At 43.4% G+C, this 23,785-nt stretch overlaps 1 protein-coding gene across 1 annotated transcript in view; it reads right to left on the reverse strand.

Moving 5' to 3' along the window:
* Window positions 1-214: 214 nt before the first annotated feature.
* The window catches only part of LOC102371536 (vitamin D 25-hydroxylase), a 33,209-nt gene continuing 9,638 nt past the window's right edge, over window positions 215-23,785 (reverse strand). The window contains exons 2-5 of the mRNA XM_006018242.2: window positions 17,413-17,554; window positions 9,239-9,871; window positions 4,057-4,386; window positions 215-572 (exon numbers count right to left, since the gene is read on the reverse strand). Of these exons, the coding sequence (XP_006018304.1) occupies window positions 397-572; window positions 4,057-4,386; window positions 9,239-9,871; window positions 17,413-17,554 (1,281 nt within the window). The 3' untranslated portion in view covers window positions 215-396. The remainder of the gene's footprint in view (window positions 573-4,056; window positions 4,387-9,238; window positions 9,872-17,412; window positions 17,555-23,785) is intronic.

The raw sequence follows: 23,785 nt of genomic DNA on the forward strand, positions 1-23,785 counted from the left end.
AATAAAGGACTATAAAGAAAAGTTTTGTTTTTAATACAAAATGTATTAATGAAGTTTTTTAAACCTTTGAGGTGGGGTTATAACGATGAATTTTTCAGAATTTGAAATGAGATGCAAAGTTGGTTTTAGAAATGAGTGAAGAATCTTTAAAAGTATCAGGAGTAATACATTCTGCCTTTTTGTGTAACTGTAAGAAGAGAAACATAAATCTATATGTAAGAAGACAGAATTTATTTTCATGTCCTCCAATTTATTCCTCAGAATTCATCTGGTGAGAGTGGATTTACAAATAAAAAAAATGGAGCCAGAATCACAACTGCTGTAAACTGGTGTAGTTCCATACATGTAATGGAGCTAGCGCAATTTACATCAGCTGAAAGTCTAGGCCACTTTTCTTCAACGTCTTTCGGCACAGATAAGGTATGGCTGTGGCTGTAATGTCATTCCCAATCTTGGTTTGAGATCTGGAATCAAATTATGTGGAAAATGAAGGTGAAACCGTTGAAGTAATGAAGTGAAAAACAAATACATTTCCATTCTGGCCAGCTGTTCCCCAAGACAGTGTCTTCTTCCTGAATAGGGAAAAATTAGGCAAATTATATTTTAAAAATTAAATTAATCAATTTTCACTTATAATTCAGAGAACAAGTATCTCCTGTGTCCAGTCTAAATAGAGCTCTTTGGACATAATTATTCTGTTCCCCAGGAAAGGACAGGTGGTTGATATAGTAAGAGGCATGTTTTAAAAAGATCTGTACATTTTTAAAACACAAACTTTACCAGTTCTCATTCAGTTGTCTCTATATAGGCAAAAGCTATAAAGGTCAAAAGAATTTTGCAGAACACAAAAGAATTGTTTGTATAATGCAACCGTGTAGTGCAGACTAAAAAATTCTGGAAAATGACATTGAGGGTTTTCATGTTTGTCTCAGTAATTTCACATTGCCTATGTAAAAGTCTATTGACAAGCATTATTACATGGCTATTATTCATAGACATTAGTGGAAGGGTTTAAATAGGACAGGCTGATGGCTTTATATATTAAATACCAGTGAGTGCAGCACTCAGTGCAAGTTAACTAGCAGATGAGACAAAGCACCATGCTAAATGGATAGACTGCTTCCAATGCTTCAGACTGCAGGCATCTCCAGAAGTACTCAGACTTTCTGCTATGTAGACATCATACAAAGTAGGCACCTGACCCCTCAAGAGAAATCCAGAACTGTGAATAAGGTGCCTAGACCCCCTAAATAGTGCATAGAGAAATTTAGGGGCATCCAAATGGAATCCAACAGTCAGTTTCCTGAATAGGGAGCCACCTATAATTACTGCTTTCAGTGTGCAGCCTCTTAAATCTAGCCACGAGGAAACACTGGGGGCATCTACACATGAAATTAATGTAACACAATAAACTCTGGCATAATTTTCACTGGAGTTTATTGCTCCCAGGTACAGTGTTTACATGCGTGCCCAGGACTGCAGTACATTGAGCTGGGGTAGTACAGCCCCAACTGGCAGGTGGCCCCAGGGGTCAGCCTGTCAGCCCAGAGCTACTCCACCCTGGCTCAACATTGTGGAGGGACTCACTGGGGCATAAGGGTGCTATGGTGCAGGACTAGCTGTCAAGCTGCCCCTGTACGGTAGCACCCTTGTGCCCCAGCCAGTCCTGGTCATTGCCTACACATGCGCTGCTGCAGAGAAAATAACTCTGCTGTAGGATAGTACTTGTCAGGCAGTGTTATGGCAGAGTTAATTAATTTACTCCAGCCTAATAGCTCCACATGTGTAGACAGAGATGCTTTACTGCAGAGCTAATTAGTCTACTGTGCAGTAAGCGTCTCATGTAGATGCCCCCACTGGGTACATGAATGTCTATCAAACTGCAGCTCTCATTCACGTCTATAGGAGGCACCTCTGCCTGCTTGACCCACAATCCTCTCCTGATGGTAGTCTGCTTTCTTCCAAAAACAAAACAGGAGGCCTATCTTTTGAAAGGGACTGGGAATAGTACCTGGGCTTTAATACTTATTCAGAAAGTGGAAGATATAGGCTTAATTTCCCCCTTTATCTGCTGGAATTCTACCCTACATGTCCATCTCCCTGAAAATCCCCTGAATTGAGGATGTTCAGTGGAGAGAGTACTCTCTTACCTTTTGGTGAAGCAAGAATGTGGTGCAGGAAAGAATGAAAGAGTCATTAGGGAAGAGAGCACAGGGAAAGCAAGTGTATGCATGACTAGCTAAGTGGTTAAGGAACTTTCCAAGCAAAGGGAAGAAAAGGATTCCAGTCCCCATTCCAGGACTCCTGCATCTTATCCAGTGACTGTTTTCAATAAAATACCTATGGAGTTCAAGCATCTCCAAGGTCAGGCAGCAGTTGTACAGGGATTTTCATGACTATACATTTTTAGAGGTACACCGATATATCGGTCCATATGGTATCAACACCAATAAAAGGCAAGTTGACATTGCTGACAATCAGCTTTTTTTGGTCAATATCAATGATAAATGCCCTGTTCATGTCGTAAATGCAGCCGCAGGATGCACACCACTAGGAATCCAGCCTGGCAGTGTGGAGAGCAGCATCTTGCCAGTAAGTTGGGGGGGGGCAGGCAGATCAAGGTCCCTAGGGTGAGGGAGGCAGTGGGGCTGGAGCAGGTGTTGCCCATCCAGGACAGGGTGTGGGACGGAGCCATAGGCAGCTCATCCAGGGGGCAGGGGGAGCGGCCCCAGGGGAGGCATAGGGGCATGTACCCCCTGGATTTGTGCACAGGGTGAGGGCAGGCCGTGTGCTATGGGCTCAGGTGGCTGTACCAGCCTCTTCCCAGAGGGAGCTGGGCTGGGGCTGTGCTTCAGGCAGGTGAGAGCAGGAGGGGTCTACTGGGGGACGGGCTTTGGCAAATTTTGAGGTTGCTGTAGCCCACCCCATAGATCCTCTCCCAGCACTGCTGCTGCCTGCCCTGAGCACAGCCCTGGCCCAGCCCCACTCTTAGGAAGAGGTCAGTGCCGACAGCACTGACCTCTTCCTAAGAGTTGGCTCTGAGCCGACAGCCCACCCTCACCCTGCATACAAATCTGGAAGGCACATGCCCCCTCATGCTTCCCCTGGAGCGTGCACAGCGGTAGACCCTGGCCCTAGCCCCGAGCAGTGCCCTTCCCAGGCCCCCTGGATAAGCCGCCCACAGCTGTCCCGTGCTCTAACCCGGCCCTAACCCGCCCCGGCTGGGTAGCACCTCCCCCAGCCCCGGCCCCACTCCTTCCCTCACTGTGGGGGCCTCTATCTGCCCCTCCCTATGCCACTTCTGTCCCCCATGCCCCTTCTCCTCCATGGACTTACCAGCCGGACACTGCTGTCCAAGCTGCTGGGCTGCATATCGGCAATCGGATTGGTATCAGTAGATATGGCTGGTTAATATTCAGCCATCGGTATTGGCCCAAAAAAAGTCTTTATTGGTGTACCCCTACAAATTTTGGATTTGAATACCTAAACTGTGTTTTAGTTAACTCTTCAGGAGGATCCACGTGCTAGATCCAACCCTATGCACTGCAACAAACCCGTGCATGTCAGCCTGGGCCAGCCCCACACACCAATCTGACCCAGCACACAGAAGTGTCACCCAACCTGTATGACTCCCTATGGATCCAGAAATTGCATGGCAGGGGAGAGGTGGCAGCATTAATTACTTCACAGCAATTAACACTGCCACTGATCCGCTGCAACAAAAATTCTGGACCGTGGGAAGCCCAACCATCGGCCAGAAGTTGAGCACCACTATCTTAGATGATTCAACTGTCAAACATATAAAACAATTAAATGAGCTGGATAAAATCCTCAGATTAATAAATTAATCATGGAATTTCTTAATCTTTTGTTAGTCTTATACGTCCACCTACGTATGTAGGAGATAGCGTTACACAACTTCTAGTACACTGTATTTATTTTTAAAATAGCCATTTCATCAGAAATGTAACTGTTTTACAACATCCTATTCTGGATATATACTATTGATATTTACCCTGTTGTATCTAGATTTATTAAATAGGAATGAGCTCTTACCTAGTGAAAAAGGAACAAACGCGTCTTTCTTGATAAACTGCCCATTGCTGTCCAAAAACCTCTCTGGATAAAACACTTCTGGGTTAGTCCAGTATTTTTCATCAAAGTGCACGGAATAGAGGTTTGTAATTACTGTAGTGTCTTGAGGGATAGAATAACCACGCACAACTGTATCCTTAGAGGTTGCATGGAAAATACCTAGTGGAACTATATTACAGAATCTTAAAATTTCATGTAGAACTGCCTCAGTGTAAGGCATTTTGCATTTCTCTTTTAGAGAAGGCGTTTTGTTTGGGCCCACGATTAAATCAATTTCTTTATGAACTTGCCCTGTTAGAGAAAAAACCTTTAGTTTATTGCAAAATATTTTTAAATTCATAAAATAAAGAATATATACTTTGTTTAAAATTAAACATGAAATATTTTACTAAATAATCCTGTATTTTTGTATGCTTGTATGATTTATATTTTCAATCTTTATTTTCTTTCTTGACTCTCCTGTTCATGGTAATTCTTCCTTATTCATATATATCACAAAAAGCTATACTAACAATTATTTTTCAATGACATTGAATCCTACTTTCACTTCTATATTTTTCTTTGGTCAATACATTCCTTATTTCAAGGAGCTAATTGGAACTAGGGTAACAAGTTTAAGACTGCAGATAGTAAAGATGAACTACATTAAATTCAAATACATTTATTAGATGATGATTAACTTCTTTGCTCATAATCTATATCAACTTATATCTGAAAGACCAGTAGAATTCAATTTAAATGCATAAAAACAACATAGAAAAGTAGGGCTGGAAAGGGGCCTTGGGAAGTCATTTAATCCACCTGCCTGCCTGAAGCAGGTTCATCCCTATTCAAACTATCCTACACAAATCTATTGTCTAACCTCTTAGCAGAACTACACAAGTCAACCCTGACACAACACAAGATATAACACCTGAACCTGCCACAAGTAAAGCAGGGAGACCACAGTGGTGAATGTTCTGCTGCTGCAAGAATTGTTAAAATATGCTCAAGACACCTCAGGAAGCAGGCCATGCCCCCTATTACAGAAGGAGGCCATACCAACCTGACCAGGGGGTAAAATTCCTTTGTGGCGACTGTTTTGACCCTGAGTGGAGCAGTGACACCTTCTAGACAGGAACCTTTGGAACTGGCACACCCCAATAATATTCCCAACCTTGGCTGCAGCTAACACCCAATGCCTTTGAGGAAGGCTTTGGAAAAACCCTGACAAATGTAGCAGCAAAAGGAAAAAAATTCCACCCTTCCCCTGGTAACCCCACCCTGGCTCCCCATAGCAACTAGCAAAGCCCAGAAACATAGGAAATACCCATATTAAAATGTAAGACACCTATATCATGTCCAACCTCTTTTCAAGCACCTCCACTGCTGGAGAGTCCACAACTTCCCTAGGCAGTCTATTCCACTGCCTCACTGTTCTAGCAGTGAACAAGATTTTCCTGAAACCCAATCTAAAAGTACTTTGATGCGATTTCAAGCTATTGGTCCATGTCCTACTCTCTGTAGCAAGAGAGAAAAGATGTTTCCCCCTCTTCTTCATGGTGGCCTTTCAGGTATTTGAAGACTGCTATCATGTCCCTCTTAAGTGCCTTATCTGCAAGCTGAACATGCCTACTTCCTTCATCCTTTCTTCATATGATTTGCCTTCCAAGCCCTTCATCATTTTGGTTGCCCAGCTCTGGACCCTCTCTAACTCCTCCATGTCCTTTTTAAAATGTAGAGCCCAAAACTGCACATAATAGTCTAGTGCCAAGTAGAGAGGCATTATCACTTCCCATGCCTTGCATTTAATGCTTCTACTGATGCATCCTAAAACCATTTTTGCCTTTTGTGCAGCTGTATCACACTACACACTCATACCAAGTCTGTGATCTACCAAGACTTTCAGATCCTTCTATGTAGTGCCGCTGCTCAGCCGGTGTCGCCCGTTTTGTGTCTGTATTTTTTTATTATTCCTCCTTAGGTGAAGCACCTTGCATTTGTCAGCACTGAACTTTATCCTATTAGCTTCAGCTCAGCTTTCTAGTATGTCAAGATACTTCCAAATTGCGCTGCTGTCTTCCATGTTTGCAATCCTTCCCAGTTTAATGTTTTCTGCAAGCTTACTCAAGAAGCTTTCTATGCCAGCATCTGTATCATTTAATTAACATGATGACATGGGTACTGGGTCTGGGAAAGATCCCTGTGGGACTCCACTTAAAACCTCCTGCTATTCTGACATTTATAATTACCCTTTGTGCTAGTGGCTATTGAGATGGTTATCTATCTACCTAGCCCAATTTCTCCAATTTGTTTATGAGAAGGTCCAGTGGGACCTTGTCAAAAGCCTTGATGAAGTCCAGATAGGCTATATCCACAACATTCCCTTTGTCCGCCTAGCCACTTTGCCAAAGAAGATCAAGTTTGTTTGACCTGACTTGTTCGACTAGAAGACCCAATTCTTAAAGAGTTCTTCCCAGGACCATCCATCCTAGCCTTCAAACAAGCACTGAACCTCTCCAACATAATCACCAGAAGCAAACTTTCTACAGCCCAAAACACACCGAATGGATCCAGACCATACCATGACAAGAAATGCAAAACCTGCCAACATAGCTCCACTGCCCCCACAATTACTACTCCCCACAACAGAACCATCATCATTCCTGGATCTTACACCTGCACCTCCAGATATGTAATATATCTCATCCAGTGCACCAAATGCCCTGATGGAAAATATGTTGAAGAAACCAAACAACTCTGTACCAGAATGAACACACACTGAAAATCTATCAAAGACAAGAATACCCAACTACTTGTGGGGGCACACTTCTCACAGGACAATCACTCCCTCTCTGATCTCTCAGTTCTAATCCTCAAAGAGAATTTACAAAACACCTTTTGCAGGAGAGCCTACGAACTTCAATCTACTGGATACAAAAAATCATGGATTAAATATACATATTGGATTTATGGCACATTATAACCTGCCTAACATCTGACAACCCAGGTAACCTCTCTGTTATTTATTAGCTATATTCTTACCACCAGGTCTACATTCCCATTCCCCTCCGTACCCCCACCTGTTTCTCACCTACTGACTGCCTCAATATGCATGTTCACTGACTGGCATTCTCACGTGCATATGGGCCTCTGGCTTCTATTCTATTCCATCCAGGAAGAACACAGACCAACTGCAGATGCGTCTTTAGCCTGACGAAGGGTGTTTGTACCTGAAAGCTTGCAAAGAATTTTTCCAACTATTTGAGTTTGCCTAATAAAAATATTGTAATTTACCCAAAGAACCTTGTCTGCCTATGTCCTTAGGCCAACACGGCTACAACCTATACCCCTTTGACCTGATTTAAAATTGCTTTTAATCAATTAAAAAACTACCTTAAATTGAAAACACTGCGTTTAAAACTGATGCCTTAAACAAAGGAAGGATAGTTTGTATTTAGTGAATGGAACTTGCCTGTCTATGATTAACAGGTCCTTCAAGGTTTTATAATGAATAGAACTCATTCTTTCATACCTTGTTTCTAGTCATACAGTGGAAGAACAAACCAAGTTTTGCTGCTTTTTCAACTTCCAATTTGTTTCTCAACTTGGAATGAATCCATCATTTGACTGAACTAGATGAATAAGCTGAAATGAAGAAAATATGCTCTCTGCATCTACTGAAAAGGCTACTGCTGTCTAAACAAGTTTCAGCATTTCAACAAACTCTAGTTCTTGTGCTGGCCAGTGAATTTCACCAGGTCAGTGATCTAACTTTCTTTAAAACATATACCTCTTAATAAATTTTGTTACTTACTGTAAATTAACAGAATAGATCATATAAAGTTTAGGAGAGTAAATACTGTTAGCGTTCAGACAACTGGATTACATCCTAACACTTCTTCTCTTCTTTTTCATGCCACATGTCTACAAAACATATATTGCGTTCCCAACATAGGGTGGATGTCTGAAGTGAAATTTGGGGAAATCTTTTCAGGTACAAATAACGATCACTTCAAAAATTATAATGTTGGGAAAAGGAGTCACGAATGAGACATGATTTACCAAAAATACAGTAGCCACTTTTCAGATCTTAGTATTTGAGCCTGTAGCAGGACTGGGCCCTAGAAGCGACCGTGCTGCCCCCTAGTGGCCAAACAACAACTGCCTCGCCCTGATTTTAATTACCTTCTCTTCTACTCTTCCTGCCATGCCTTGATGTAATTGTTAGATCATTAAAGGGAAGCTGCCTAAGGGTCCTAGGACACACCTACGTCCTTCCTTCATCAGCAGATCCCCTCCCAGATCCCACTAGCCCCAAATCCAGTCCTCCTTCAGGTGGGCCCACCAGGCACATGCATGTCCCTCTGGTACTCATTGCCCTATGGCCTCTGATCTCCCCTACAGCTGTGTCCATGCCTCACAGGTGTTATGCATCATCATTCAAGTGGGACACTTGTCCCCAAAGTCACAAGGCCAGTTCAGGCCTTTATCTCTTGTTGGGGCTTCGGCCTTCCTGGCTTCTACCCCTCTGCTGTAGGTGGTCCTTTAGTCAAGGCCCACTGTCCTGGACCTGGCTTCTGGGCTCTAGCCCTGTCAACTGTCAGACTCTCTGGGCCTCTGGAGCTTGTGCCTCTCACTCTGGGCCCCTGGCCCCAAAATTCACCCTTCTGGGCTGCTGCCCCCTGTTCTCTGATCTTCTGGCCTGATCTCACACCTCTCAGGCTACAGGTCCTTGACCCTGGTTCATGCCCTGCTTGGGCTATGGGTCCTCGACCCTGGTTCGTGCCCTGCTTGGGCTATAGGTCTTTAACCCTTTCTCTGCTACTCTTGATATCTGCCTCACCCCGGTCAAACTCGAGGCAGTTGCGAGCTATGCAGTCACAACTGGGACCTCCAAACCTCTCCTGTAGTCCCAAACCAATAGTATAAACCACAATGCGATAAGAAAGCCCTCTCGCTGTAACTGAAACCTGTCCCCACAATGGGTTCCAACATAGACTCCAGCTCCCTGGCTATACATAACAAAGCTTCCCCTCTTTGGGTCCAAATATAAAACCTGCTCTGGGTTGCATCCCACTGTAACAGAGAGCCTGAAAACGCATTCCAAATTCTCAGCATAAAGATACAATATTAGTTCCTCAAAAAAAGATAAAATTCTTACCTTGAATGTTAGGATAAAGAGCCATAAACAATACGGCCCATCTTAGAACATTTGTGGTGGTTTCTGTGCCAGCTATGATAAGTTCTCCAACAGAGAAAATTAAGTTTTCTATTGAGTATGTAGATTCAGGATCATTTTTACTTCGATCCATCTCATCTAAATATGCATCAACAAAATGTCGAGGTGACTGAGACTTCCTGTTTTCAGAGACTCGCTCAATGAGGTCATTCAAAAAGTCATAGACCTCAGCTGCATTTTTAAACAGCTGTTGATGTTTTCCAAAGGGTAAGATGCCAATCAAGGGGAAAGCATTATATAAGAATACTGCAGCACTAGCAGCTAATTCAATATTTTCACTAAAAATCTCAATCATGTGCTGAAATTCAGTGTCTTCATATGTAAACCGTTCTCCAAAAAGTATCAAATTAGTAATGTTTGAGACTGCATTTGTTATTAAGTGCTTAAGATCAAATGGTTTGCCTTTGTACGTATCAATGGCATCAAGAAAAATCATGCATTCTTCTGAGATTTTGTGTTCAAAGGACTTTTGACCATATCCAAAAATACGAAAGCTATTTACAGCCAACTTGCGATGCTCTGTCCAACCTCTGCCATATTTGGAGTTCAATAACCCTGAAAACATATTTTCAAACAATATTTTATGAAGTTTTAGATTTTTCCTAATTTTATATGTAATAAATCTATGAAATAATAGTACATTTTAAAAGGAAATTCACAAAAAAAGTATCCCTATGGCTTGGTTAATAGTGATGTTTATGTCAGTGCAGAAAGGACCAAGTTTATTTTTTTTTTCATGAATAAATGTGGGTACATATCACTTAATTTCTCAAATCCTTAGGAGAGTTATTGTATTCACATGGAATGACAAGAGATTCTTTTTCTCTGAGCTCTATGGGCACACCTTGCAGCCGACCAAGACCACCCTTACTGTCATACTCTTACAGTGAAAAATTACATGGTACATGTGACAATGAACAAAGAAAGGCTTTGGGAAAAAAGCAGAGAGAGAGAGATCAAAGGGACAGGCTAAAACAAAAACAGAAAACCCTCATCGTTGGCAACCACTAAACCCATTTTTTAAAATCCACAGTTTTTTAGAGACTGCAGATAAAAATGTCATTACCTTCAGTAATTAATGCTTATACAGAGTTCTTTATATCCGTGGGGTCCCTACATTCCCTCAATCCTTTAAACCTTCAGTCTTGAGGCCTAATGCTATCATTACAAATCTTCCAGGCACAGAGAATGGATTTTAATTCTCTTATAAACCTATCAGTAGTGTTCTTTAACAGATTAGAGAATAATAAGAGACCTCCTCCTTTCTTTTTCCCTTAAATATAAAGCAGAGAATCCACTCCCAATTGGATCCCAATATCAATGGATACCATTAGGTAAAATGAAATGTTAAAACCACTCCTTTCTACAGAAAGTAAACATTATTTTGACTGTTTTAAATATGCAGTCGAAACACCCTCTTCAAATGCCACTCACATCTGTTTTTCCATTTCCATTTATTTGCCAGGCTATCTAACCTGTAGTTGTCTAGCTTAGTGATGCTCAAGGCACAGGCACAGCCTTCAGGTCAGATTCAGCCCCCAGAGTCAAGTCATCCAGCCCATGGGGTTCCCCATAGGCCTGGAAATGTGGTGGCGGGAGAGTAGTGGCAATGTTAATTACAGCGGCTCTGGAAGCCTCACAGCAATTAATGTTGCCACTGTTCCCTGGTCATTAAATTTTTGGACCTGTGGGGAGTACTGCTGGCTAGATGACATGGCTCCATATGTGGGATCAGGCCAGCATACAAGACCAGTTTGTGGTTGTACTTGGAGTGCAGGGTTTGACCTAGTGTACAGAATCTGACCCAACATGTGGTTCTGAACTTGATGCTTGGGATCAGTCGGCATGTCAGACTTGGCAGGCAGAACTGGCCTCATGCTGAATCCAGCCTATAAGCCAGCTGTCTCCCATATATCTGGCCCATGTGCCGGAAAGGTTGAGTACCACTAATCTAGAAGATCACCCCATCTGCCCTTTTTGAATGTTGGAAAAACAAGAACTCTTTCATAATTTCCAAAGTATTCCAGAATCTATTAATAATTAATATCACACTCTCAGAGATTTCCTTAGCCAACTCTTTTAGGACCTTGGGATCAATTTATTCAGAGAGCATAGATCTTCATTTAAAGAAAGTTAGTGCTTTACTTTACAGGATTGCATGTATACAATAGCTATGCCCACAAGTATTTAAAATCTTTTTTTAAGTTACTTTCCTTATTAAAATATATTATTTTATAGCTGTCCCAGTTTCTTCAGAAAGAGATGTAAAATTAACCCAGTCAAGTGACTTCATAAAAATATTTTTTCCCAAGTATTGCTCTTTTATAAGTTACGTATGATGACATACGAATGAAGTAAATGCCACAATAACATTCAACACAAAATATTACTGGTCTAATATTCAGAGAGTCAATATTATAATGATTCTGTGAAAATGCTATTCTTCATTAATGGAGAATTAATAGTCTTGTACCGTGGCTATACAAGAATAAAGTCTTTGATTACAGCAACATGTGGCTTATAGGGTGCTTTAAGAAATAACATTTGCCCTGAAGTCATTATTGTTTCAGATTATTTTTAAGAAACATCTTTATCTATAAGCTGACAAAACAAGTAGCCCTGGTAAAGTAGAAATGTAATTTAAATTATAATTCCTTTCTTGTTTAAAAAAAACAAACAACAAAGATGAAAGGGAAAATGAAGATCTGATTTCATAAAAAAAAAAAAAAAAGTCAAACACAATGTCATGAAACAAGACATTGTTTCCTGTTTCCTTCAGGAAGGATAAAAAAATTTAAAAGCAAGTAACCTCCCCTCACTCCCTCCCATCTTTTTCTAAGGCTACCTGGACAGGATTCTCAGTCTTGTGGCATATAAATGGATTGACGGATAATCCAAAGGAAACAGAGATAAAAATAATAAAAAGTTTAGAAATATGCTGATTATACAATGCGTTCAAGAGCTAGACATTTATACTGCAAATAGGCAAATTTTTGAAATGCCAAATCAATGCTTTGAGGATATAATTCCTTTATCCTTTTAGTTTATATGCAGTACACATGGCTATCAGACATAACAAACAACCCCAAATAATAAAACTCTAGCAAAAGGACCAGACAAGTTTGTACTCTTATTTGATAAGCACATAGTACAGGAAAGAAAGACTAGAGAGATTTCTGTACAAAATTTTAATCCAAGATGCAGTAAAAACAACAGAGTGAAGGCTATGTAGCTTGTTTTGCATATGCTTGCAATGAGAACACTGCTGAAGCAAACCCTGCAGATTTGGCAGGGAGTTCAGATACTAGAGTAATGTGTGCCAGTGTTAGTACAGACAGCACAAGTTGATATTATATGTGGCCTTCTAGCTTGTGATCCATTAGATTATAACTAGATAAATACAATTAGAGGGCTATTCTAATACACTCCTCTTAGAAACAACACTTATTGGCATCAAATAAAATACGTGGCCTTTGAAACCTTTAGTCCGGTGTTTCTCAACCAGTGGGTCACAAGAATATATGAAAGGGTCATGAACAAACTTTAAAAATGGATCAGCAAACTTTAGAAATGGCTTCACCTTTTAAAGAAGAAAAACATGGGAAACCGTGGCTTTTCCCTTGCAGGCTGGCAGCATTCCAGCCTGCAAGGGGCTGCTTGGGGTCCCCCTGCCCCACATACCCACCTCCTGCTCCACACACTGTGGGGCTGGGACCTGGGGGTGGGGGGGCAGCAGGTCAGGGGGGGCACTGGGCTGGAACTGGCCATTGATGTTTACAAATGGGAACTGGTACAAAAAAGGTTGAGAACCACTGCTTTAGCTGATTCAAGAAAAAACGCCAAGGACTTTTCAATGCTGAGCATGTGAAGAAGGGTCTTTGTGGCAGGGGGGGGGGGGGGGGGGGGCACAAGACATATAAAGGCTGCAGTTTGTGGCCAGGGAAGGCAGAAACATCGCCTAGCTGTTACAGCAGGAACAACCTTGGAGGTAAGGGCAGGAGCTTATGGGGATGGTTTGCAGGTTCCTGGGCATGACCTAAAACTGCACCCTGCTGGGGAAGGGTGGCCTGGTGACGCGCCTGATGGCGCAGGTGTCCCCAGGAAATGCCAGACCAGTTGTCTCCCCGATGAAAGGCAAGTAGGGGTGCCTTAACCCCAGCCCCCATCTTTGGGTGGGTTTTGGAGGCTGCTGGGGGAGTAGTGCGGGCCAGGCATGCTCATGTGTAGGCATCTGAGCCCAGCAGGGATGAGAGATCCCAGAGCAGGTAGTGGAGAGTTGTGGAAGTAGTGGGGGCCAGGTATGCCCACACGTAGGTGCCTGAACCCAGCAGGGATATGAGGTTCCAGAGACCCCAGAGCAGGTAGTACATTGGGAGGCCCCGCAAAGAGTAGGGTTGAAGTGTGAGTAGGCCTGAAGAGCTATGCATGTGAGGGGGCTGAGTAGAGCTGAAGTTGGAGAAGGCCTGAAGGACAGTCCAAGGGGCATGCTGAGTAAGGTCAAATGAGAGTAAACTTGAAGGACAGCACAAGGGCCAGCCCGTGAGAAGTTGTGCCCGGTGAGAGGCTTGGGGCAGAATTAGCCCAGGGTTTGGCATAAGGCCGGACCACGTAGAGCAGGAGAACTTGCGGGAACCGAAGGTTCTGCGTGGTGAGGCCAGTATGAGCATAGCGAAGCCTGGTGGCCCAAGAGGGGCTGCTCAAAGAGAAGCAGGGCAGTGGAGTGTGGCCTGGTAACGGGCAGTATGCCAGAGACCCTGGTGAGAGAGGGGCGGAGTGGAAGAGGCCTCCTGTGAGATGGGAGAGAGGGCGCGCGTGCGTGCGTGCGTGTGTGTGTGTGTGTGTGTGTGTGGCCCAACTTTGGACTCAGTTTGCTTCGGTCTCGAACCAGGATTACCATTAGCCTGGATGCCATCTGCGAGGCATGGGCTGTGGTGTAGGGGAGGAATGGAGCCACAGATAGTGCCCCTTGGCATTGGGGCATGTAATGGGCAGTCTCCCGTATTGACCATCTGTTTGTAGGAACAGTAAAGTCATGGCAGGACGACCGGGCGGATTGCCCCGCAGCAACAGGTGGGCAGGCTGACATAAGACCCGGCCCCAAGAGATGCTGCCTGTTACAGTCTCCCCAGAGCAGGTATGGCTGAAAGGGACTGAAAGCACTCATCCAACCTTTTTGGCAGGAGTGCTACAAATTATCCCTACACTGTCCCCAGATACCACTCCGATTCCCTTCCCCTGCTTGCTCTGTTCTGTTTTCTGCTCCAAACTATGCTCCCTGTCTGATCTGCTGCTCTGCTTTCTGTTTCCTTCCCTGTGCTCCTTGCCCAATTTGCTGTTTTCTGCTCCCTGCCTTACTCGTTGGTTTGCTGCCTGTCTCCTCCCTGATCTGCCACGTACCACACAGAGAAGCTGCCTGTGACGCTTGTGCTGCAGGTTGGTCACCCCTGATCTAATCTATCTACCTGTACTGAGGGGGCCTCCTTTATAGAGGTATGTCTAAAACTGTGCTTATAAAAAAAATTCCAGAGAAGTTGATTTTTACAAGCTTCTTTGGCTGTCTGTTCCAGTGCTTCATTACCCTTTTACTTGGAATTTTTTTCCTAGTATTTGCTGCAAATAAAGCCAATTTGTTCTTGTCAAATCCCTAGTATATGCGCAGGACAATTAATCACTGTCATCTTTTTTTACACAGTTTGGTATACTGTAAGGCCCCCTCTGGTCTCAGTCTCCCTCTCTGACTTTTTTTTTAGATATAATACAATCACTGTACTCCAGCTGAGGCCTCACCAGTGCTGATTACAACAGAACAGATGCTTTCTGAATTTTATTTATGACATTTCTATCAATACATTCCAGAATTAATTTTTCCTTTTGTGCTGCAACAGCACATTGTTGACTGATTGTTAATTTGTGGTCCACTATAAACTCTGAATCCTTTTCCGTGACTTGTCATTTTTAATTGTGCATTTGTTTCGCCTTCCTAAATGTTGTGCTCTCAATTTCTTTAGTGATTTTCATTTTGTTGCAATTTAACAAGATCATGTTGAATTCTGATCCTATCCTCCACAGTAACTGCAAGTCCTTCCAGCTTGTTGTCATCCACAAATTTTAGTGTTGTATCTTCAATTTTGTCATCCGAAGTAGTAATAAAAAAATGAATAGAGTCTGGACCACAAGAAATCTTTGCAAAATCCCACTTGAAATGCCCTCTCACTGTAACTTCAAACCATAAGTAATCTATGTACATCCTTTTTTAAAGAATTGTGCACTACCAATTTCAGTGTTTCAATATTTCCCTAGCTTGCTTATTAAAATGTTATGTGGGAGGCCCTGTTTAAAGCCTTCATAAAGTTGAGATGTATCATATATAGTCCCGCCCCCCATTTGCAAGGTCAGCTATCCTGTCAAAGAAGGAAATAAGCTTGGTATGACATGAGCACAGTTTGTTCTTGTCAAATTCCAGTTAACTGTTACTTTCCACCTTGGCTGGTCTTCTAGGGCCCAGATCTTAATTGACCTCTACAGTGCTTAAACATTACTTGTGGGATTTAGGAAACGAGGCCACAAAGACTGATCTAGTTCAATCCCACTCAGAGGTCACAGCACCAGTGAGGTGGCTAAATGCATCCAGTGCTTCTGTTTTGGCCTGCAAGAGATCACCAGGTGCCTAGACTTAGGTTGCTGTGCATGCTCAGAAGTAATCCAGACCAGTCACTTAAGTGCCTCACTTCCCACTAAACGCTGCTGTAATACCAATTTTCTGAGACACGTGAACAGCAGCTAGGTCCTCAATTCCATAGAGATGGCCAGATCATATCAAGCAACTGTGGCTGTGAATATGCTCAACAGCTTAATAATAAACAGTGAAGGTGGCAACAGCCAACTTTTGATTAATAATCTAGTGGGAAGAGCACTTGCCTAGGAAATAAGAGATCTGGGTTCTAGGTTGACCTCAGGCTGAGAGGCGTCAACCCCCTATCTCTTGAAGAAGAGTGTGCTAAGGAGCAGGCTGCTGGCAAGGATTGACCGGGGCTCTGATACCTCTCCTTACTGATGCTGGTCCACTCAACAACCAAATAGTGCAAGAGTCATGGAGCCAGAAGCAATGCAAGCAAAAGGAAGCAAGACACAGTGGGTTCTGGTCCCTTTGCCAAAATTGCTTATGCACATTACATTAGACAATCACTGGCTTTAGAAACCCCTCCCCCCGCAGAAATAATTCTGGCAGCAAATGCTAAGATTGGGCCAAAATAGCTGCTAGGTGCCCAGACAGAGTAAAATTCAGACATTTCAAGAAGCCAGTTAAGCCAGCCTTACGGAAGGCAAGTAAAGATATATAAACTAGATAAAGCAAAGAGCTATAGATCAGAATATACTTCAAATCCAATTCAACCAAAGCATCAAGGGAATGTATGATTGTTTAAAAAGATTCCAAAGTAAAAGAGATGCTGGAAGAGAGATGCTAAAATGCAAAGTCCAAGGTCTACAAAGTGAAGATCTCCAAAATGAAGGGCACCAAATCACCAACCAAAAATAATCTACTGTCTAGTAGTAGAAATAAAGGCTGACCTGCTGCTCCAATTTCTGCTAAGCCTTTTAGTTGCTAAAACCAGTTTTTAGTAGGAACCCTAAACTGAAGGCAAAACCAACACAACAGAAGATATTCAAACAAGATCAACTCTGAGCAATTTGAAAAGCTGAAGTAAGAGCTGAAGAAATGCAGTTTCTTCACTGACCATAGCCCAAACAAAACTGATTGGGAGGTTCCAAAGTCAGCAATATCTTGGGTAGCATTTGCTCACCAATGATGAAGGAAGTCATTTATGTCCAAACTACTACCTGTGATTTTTAGGAACCATAAATTGTAGAGATTATGGAATTCAATCTCTTGTCATTTGGAGGACCGTAAATTATAGAATTTCGAGACTTCAACCTCTCTCTTACTATAGAGAACACAGACAAATGAAGTCTTACCTAGGCAACATATTTAGAGAAGTATTCTGTTATATGAAATTACACATTTGAGAAATATTACATTGAATATGTGGTTTTAGGTTATAAGAAGCCTTCTCCATGTTGGTCATGGGAACACTCACCTCCCATTTTTGTCATTTTCTTAAACAAAGGAAGGGATGGTCTGTCTGCAAAAACTTCACTTTGATGAACTAGGCACTCTTTTATTGCATCATATCCGTTCAGTACAATAGCAGATATACCTCCAAGATCAAGACTGAAGATCTTTAAAAAGAACACATTAAGAAAAGATCACTTATAACATCCATTTGCAAGTCTGCTCCATGATTATGTTATGAAACTACATAATAAAAGAGTGGAACAGAAACTGAACATTAGAACAAGAAAAATAATTGCTTGAATTGGTGATGTCACACTCAAATTGGTTGCCAGCAGCCAGGGGGTTAATGCTGTCACAGTTTTCAGTCACTGTAGACTGATGAATTTCATTGCCAGTGGCAATAAAAAATGATAAATTCAGTGACAGAAAAAGAGGTGAGGTGACCCATATTAATTCCCTGGATGCTCTGTGGCCAGTCAACTGATCTGAGTTCCTGAGACCTCCACACCTGGGAAGTAGCTCTGCTCATGCAGAGAGCCCGAACAGAACTACTGCAAGTCCAGATGGCTCTTCTGGGACGGAATATGCTGCATTACAACCAGCCCAATTTCCTGCTATGGCAAGCCTGCTGGCCAAATGACCCACCTCCTCAAGCCAGATCTAGCCCTTGGGATGTATGTTGACACCGCTGACTCATGCTGTATATACACAGGATAATTCTTCCGGGTTTGTTTTCCTAGTAGAAAAACTTAATGCATAGCAGAGCTTGCCCAGGTGGTACAGTCAACAACTGCCCCGACAGTATTCTGCATGAGGCTGAGCCCTGCCCAGGACACCCCACATCACGTTCCCCCTGTGTCTGTTGGCCTGGCCCTAGGAGGGGAGCAGAGCAGCACCCAGCCAGCTGCAGATACAACAGAAACAGCCCTGTCAGAAGCTGCACGTGCTGGCTGGGGCCCAGGCCGGTGGGGCTGTTCTGCCTCCAACAGCAGCTCCTACTCCTGCCCGTGTGCGCCAACCTGGGCAGGTGGGGTGGGGGAGGGGGAAGCTTCAGCTCTGTGGCTCCTGCCCCAACTTGTGGGGCTGGGGCTCTGGCTCCAGGCCCTGGCCACCTTCTATCCACTCCACCCACCTGCAGGTGACTGCTTGTTCCTCTGGGCAGGTGGAAGGCTGCTGGGAGTTGGAGCCCAGTGGGCTAAGGCTGGAGCTGCCTAACTGAAGCTCTCTCTGGCTTGGAGAGGAACAGCAGGTGCAGGAGCAGGAGCAAGAGGAGGAGCTGCAGCTGGAGGTGAGGCAAGCAGAACAGGCTGGCCAGCCAGGGCCTGGGCCCCAGCCAGAGCATGTAGCTTCCAGTAGGGCTGTTCCCAGTGCAGCTGCAGCCAGCCAGGTGCTGCTCTGCTCCCCTTGCCTCCAGCAGTAGCTCCTTCTCCTGCTCCTGACTTTGCTGTGCTGCTCTGGGTGTAGGGGGGAAGCTTCAGCCAGGCAGCTCCCCGCAAGTGTGAGGGGAGCACAGCAGCACTGGGAAGAGCCCCATTGGAAGCTGCTTGCACTAGTCAGGGCCCAGGCCAGGGGAGCACAACACAGGCTGCCCTGGCAGGAGTGGATGGAGCTCAGCCCCATGTCAAATGCCGTAGGAGCAGCCACAGGCTGGATCCAGTCAGTTGATAGGCCATATTTTGCCCACCCCTGCTGTAGCACAATGAGGGGACTGTGAAGGGGCTTCCTGCTTGGCTGGAGCAGTAGAGTCCAGCTTGAGTGACACACTGTCTCCCTGGATTTATGAGGAGATGGCTAGGAACAAAGCACACCAGGATGCTGGTGGATTGTGCTGCAGCTTCTCTCAAAAGGTACATATACAGACATTTACTATCCCAGGAGAAACTCTCTTGGGAGCCATTTAACCCTTTTGTTGTTCCTGGGTTATTTTTCTCCTGGAGTGGCAATTTTTGCTCTGGGAGAAAGATTCTGAATGCCTATACATTTGTGGTTTCTATTGGGAGAGCAGCAACTCTCCCAGGAGAAACTGAAAGTCTGTACATGGCCTTAAACTATTTCCAGAATTCAAACATTAACAATACTCTTGTATAGAAATCATTGTATGTCTGTGCCATAGACTGTGGTGTAGAGTCAGATATCAAAGCTAGATTAAACTAGGTAGCTCAGGCACTAGAAGCAGTCTAGCTAAGAGAGAACAAGGCTCAAGATCTATTTTACCATGCCTTGTAATCTCTGAGTTCTGTACTGATGTAGCTACATGGCTATCGGTTCCTAAATGAGCTACTATAAAGTTAGCTTGGGTGGGTAGCTATAGACTATGCTGGTCTGGATACATTTCCCACAGCTAGAAAAAATCAACATCGGCCTAGTGTGAAAGTAAAAAGTGAATATAGCCAGTACAGAAAAAGCTCTGTTATCCAGCATCCCCTGGGAATGGGGGATGCCGGTTAATCAAATATGCCGTGTCCAGTGCACCAGAGCTTTCACTCCCTGGTGTCAGTGTGTCGGGGGACAGGGAGGGGGGCCCCGTGCAGGCTTCTTTGCCCCAGGCCGTGGACCCGAAGGAAGAGGTGGGACTTGGCTCACGGTGGTGAAACTGGAAAGCAGTTTTGCTTTTGCCATGTCCCTCAGAAGGAAAATTTGTATTGACAGGTGCTGGTTAGCGGAGCTTTCCGGTTGGTAAAGTGCCGGATAACAGTTTTGCTGTATTCCACTCCCATGGACATAAGCTGATAGCATTAATAAATTATAATTACTTGCCATGGTAATAACTACTTTTATCTTACATTTTTATATAGTTGCATTTCTCTGACTCCTCTTAGGCCAATAAGCCAATGACAAATTAAAAGTTTCTCTTGCAGTTTATCATTAAAGACATGACAAATCAAAGTTTCTATTCATAACTGCTTCAGAGCAATCACTAATCAGGGGCTGAATCTGGGAATTACATTTGTTTAGTGCCTCTGTCAAGGTCAAAGTCCAGTAGGACTGCTCTAATAAACTAAAGGAGGAGGGGGGTGAACAGCTGCTGCATTAATTCCCTGATCATGATAAATTCTGTGGCAGGAAAAGTGGTTAATTTCCTGAGTGCTCCCTAGCCAGTCAACTGATTTGAGTTCCTGAGAACTCCTCACCTAAGAACTAATTTTGTACTTTTCCCAACTCTTGAATAGGCTATCATGGCCAATAATTGTGGTCCATAACCATTATTGGCTTCTGAAGCCCCACTTTCCTCCAAGAATTTCCACAGATGTTGACTATATTGGCAGGCATAAAAGTAAAGATTACAAACTGAAAAAAAGATTTTTACTACTCGCATTGAAAGCACTTCATCTGATTTTTTTTTTTTTTTTTTAAAGCTTTAATGTTATTAACTTATAAACCAGAAGATGTGCTGCCTTAAGGTAACATTTTAAAGATACTATAAATACTATAAATCTGAGTCTTCAACAAGAATTACATTGTTGCCAAAATCCCAATCAAATTAAAACAGTTTAAAACAAAATGCTTTCACTGAAATTGATATTTTATTCATGTGCTGTCACTTGTTGTAATTTGTTTCTTTTTAATGACAAAAATGTTTCTTTTTAATCTGTCGTATCCCCAGGATTTATTCATGTAAAAAGCTGCGTGAGCTATACATATCTGGGCAGCATCTTCATAGGAAGCAAGTAACCAAAAGCACGCAAAGGCCAAGAAAGGAGTCACTTCAGACCATATTAATTTACGGCCTCACATGTTGGGGTTCCCTCTTTAAAAAATATTCTCAACCAACACCTGCAGTTATTCAGTCAAGACTTAGGGAGCTGCTAAGAACCTAGATGACTGGCAGATTATGGGAGTAAAATTTCTCTCTGATAAACAATTTACGATAGACCTCCTTAAGAATTTCCTCCCCTCAACTACCTTTAACTAGTTTTCCATAGGGTACAGTTAAGTGCAATACATAACTAAGGCAGACAAGGTTCCTTGGGTGAATTTGATATCTTTTATTAGACCAACCCAAATAGTTGGAGAATAGTTATTAAGCAAGCTTTCGAGTTCAAAAACCCTTCGTCAGGCTAAGGAAGTTTCAGCAGTTGGTGTGTGCTCTTCAGAGCCTGATGAAGGGTTTTTGAACTCGAAAGCTTGCTTAATAACTATTCGCCAACTATTTGGGTTGGTTTAATAAAAGATATCAAATTCACCCAAGGAACCTTGTCTGCCTATGTCCTTAGACCAACATGGCTACAACCTACACCCCTGCATACATAACTAATTTGTTTTTGCCTCACAAGTTTAATTCTCTCTCAGTACTCAGTAGTAAATTTTTACTTTTGCATCATTTGAGTCAATACTCACCTCTTAGCTGAATAGTTTTACTAATTATGTCAAATGTTTCAAAGCTGCCAAGCCAAGCAACTACCACAGGGCTAGGTAACGTTTTTTGGCAGGAGTGCCGAAAAAACCACAATGTCTACCTTGTAAGGTGCTGGAGTACCGACATGCCACAAAAATAAAACTGGGGAGGGGGGCGGGGTACATGGCAGGATGCACTACTGGATGTGGCGTGGGGACTTGTGGCTGCATGGGAGAGCCCAGAGCAGCAACTTAAGAAAAAATTGAACAGTTTCCTTGCATGCCTGCCAGTGTGCCAGGAAAAATGTCTCCACATGCCACTAATGACGTGTGTGCCAGGGGTTGCCAATTCCTGAACTACCATAATGTATTTAACAACCACTAATATGGACCATAGAGGAACATAAGCAACAAGTTAAAGATAGGAAGATAATATATATCTAAAGAGTCACATAGCAACTTGACAAGGGGCTGGGAAAGTGTCATTGATAATTCCCATTGCTAACCCTACTTAAGTAAATTATATATAATAGCATGGGTCATTTTAGCTTCTCTGTAATTCTTCTTTTTAAAATAGGGTAGTGTTAGCCACAATGGTCTGAGAATTACCTGGCAGGGGAAACACCATGTATCTGGATCCATGAAGGCAGTTTTCCTTAAGTGCTCCTACGGATAACTGTTCTGGTATGGTTTACTACGCGCCGAGGTGTTGGGGTTTAAAGCCACTTCATGGAAATGGGAGGCTCCTCCCTAGCTTACTCCTGTGGCCATATGGCTGAGGGCAGGCAAAACTTGGGGGCATCTGAACCCCAAGCCTCCAGGCTTGGGCCTGCACGTAGGATGCCTGCCAAAACACTTTGGAAATATCTGAAGTCTGTGGTGGGGGTGGAGGATGTTTGCCGGTTGTAGGGCCACTTATGGTTCTGGACTGACTCACGGATTTGGACTTGATTTGGTTGATTTGGCTTGGAACATGAAACATTTCTTTAAAAAAAAAAAAAAAAAAAAAAAATCCAAGAATTGTACAAGAGGCAGGGATTTCTTAGGATGATGTCATTTATTGGACCAACTGCATTAATGGAATAGATTTAGACAAGCTTTGAAATGCAAGACACTTTTTCAGGTCTGACAAGTGAAAGTTGTACAGTGTAGTTGTAAGGACAGAATTCCCAGGGGCAGCATCAAACAATTAACAGAAGAAAAGGAACCAATTAATTGGAGATGAATTTCAAGTGTGCAAAGAATTCAGAAATCAGGTAGGCTATAATGTGCCATAAAACCAATATCAGCGTTAAGTCTTTGGTTCTCAAGGGTGTATAGATGAAATGGGGACCCTAAATTGAAGCAGTGGGTTTTAAAAAATTTTTAATCCCCATGTCATGCACACACCTGAACTTACCTACCTCTCCGGCAGCAGGGAGGGCGAGCTGCCAGCAGGCGGAGTGGTCCCTGGGCTGGGCGGGGTGGGGGGCCTAGTGCTTCCCTCTGCAGCTCAAGCAGGCAGGCAGGCTCCAGGGGGAAAAAAAGAAAGAAAGATCTTGGGTGGAGCCTGTCTTCCTGGGCTGTTGCCAGGCTGCCAGCACGGGCTTCCTGCAGAGCCCCTGAGCTGCGCAGAGCCCGGTGCTTCGCTCCATGGCTGCACAGCAGCAAACTAAAACTCCTGCACCTCAAGTCATTTAAGGCGCATTACACTACCGAATTTGCTACAGTGGCTGGAATTACTGTGCAATATACCACCGCTGCGTACAAACACCAACACCATTAAAGCAGCGCAAAAGCAGTTGAAAACCCACTTTAAAGTGTTGTGCACGCATGGCCCTCATTTTAGTTTCATAGATTCATAGATGTTAGGGTGACCCCATCTAGATGCTTATCTAACCTCCTCTTGAAGACCCCCAGGGTAAGGGGAGAGCACTACCTCCCTTGGGAGCCCGTTCCAGACCTTGGCCACTCTAACTGTGAAGAAGTTCTTCCTAATGTCCAATCTAAATCTGCTCTCTGCTAGCTTGTGGCCATTATTTCTTGTAACCCCCGGGGGCGCCTTGGTGAATAAAACCTCA

This window comes from Alligator sinensis, unplaced genomic scaffold (assembly GCF_000455745.1).
Source record: "Alligator sinensis unplaced genomic scaffold, ASM45574v1 scaffold502_1, whole genome shotgun sequence".
In the NCBI taxonomy this organism is placed as follows: domain Eukaryota; kingdom Metazoa; phylum Chordata; order Crocodylia; family Alligatoridae; genus Alligator; species Alligator sinensis.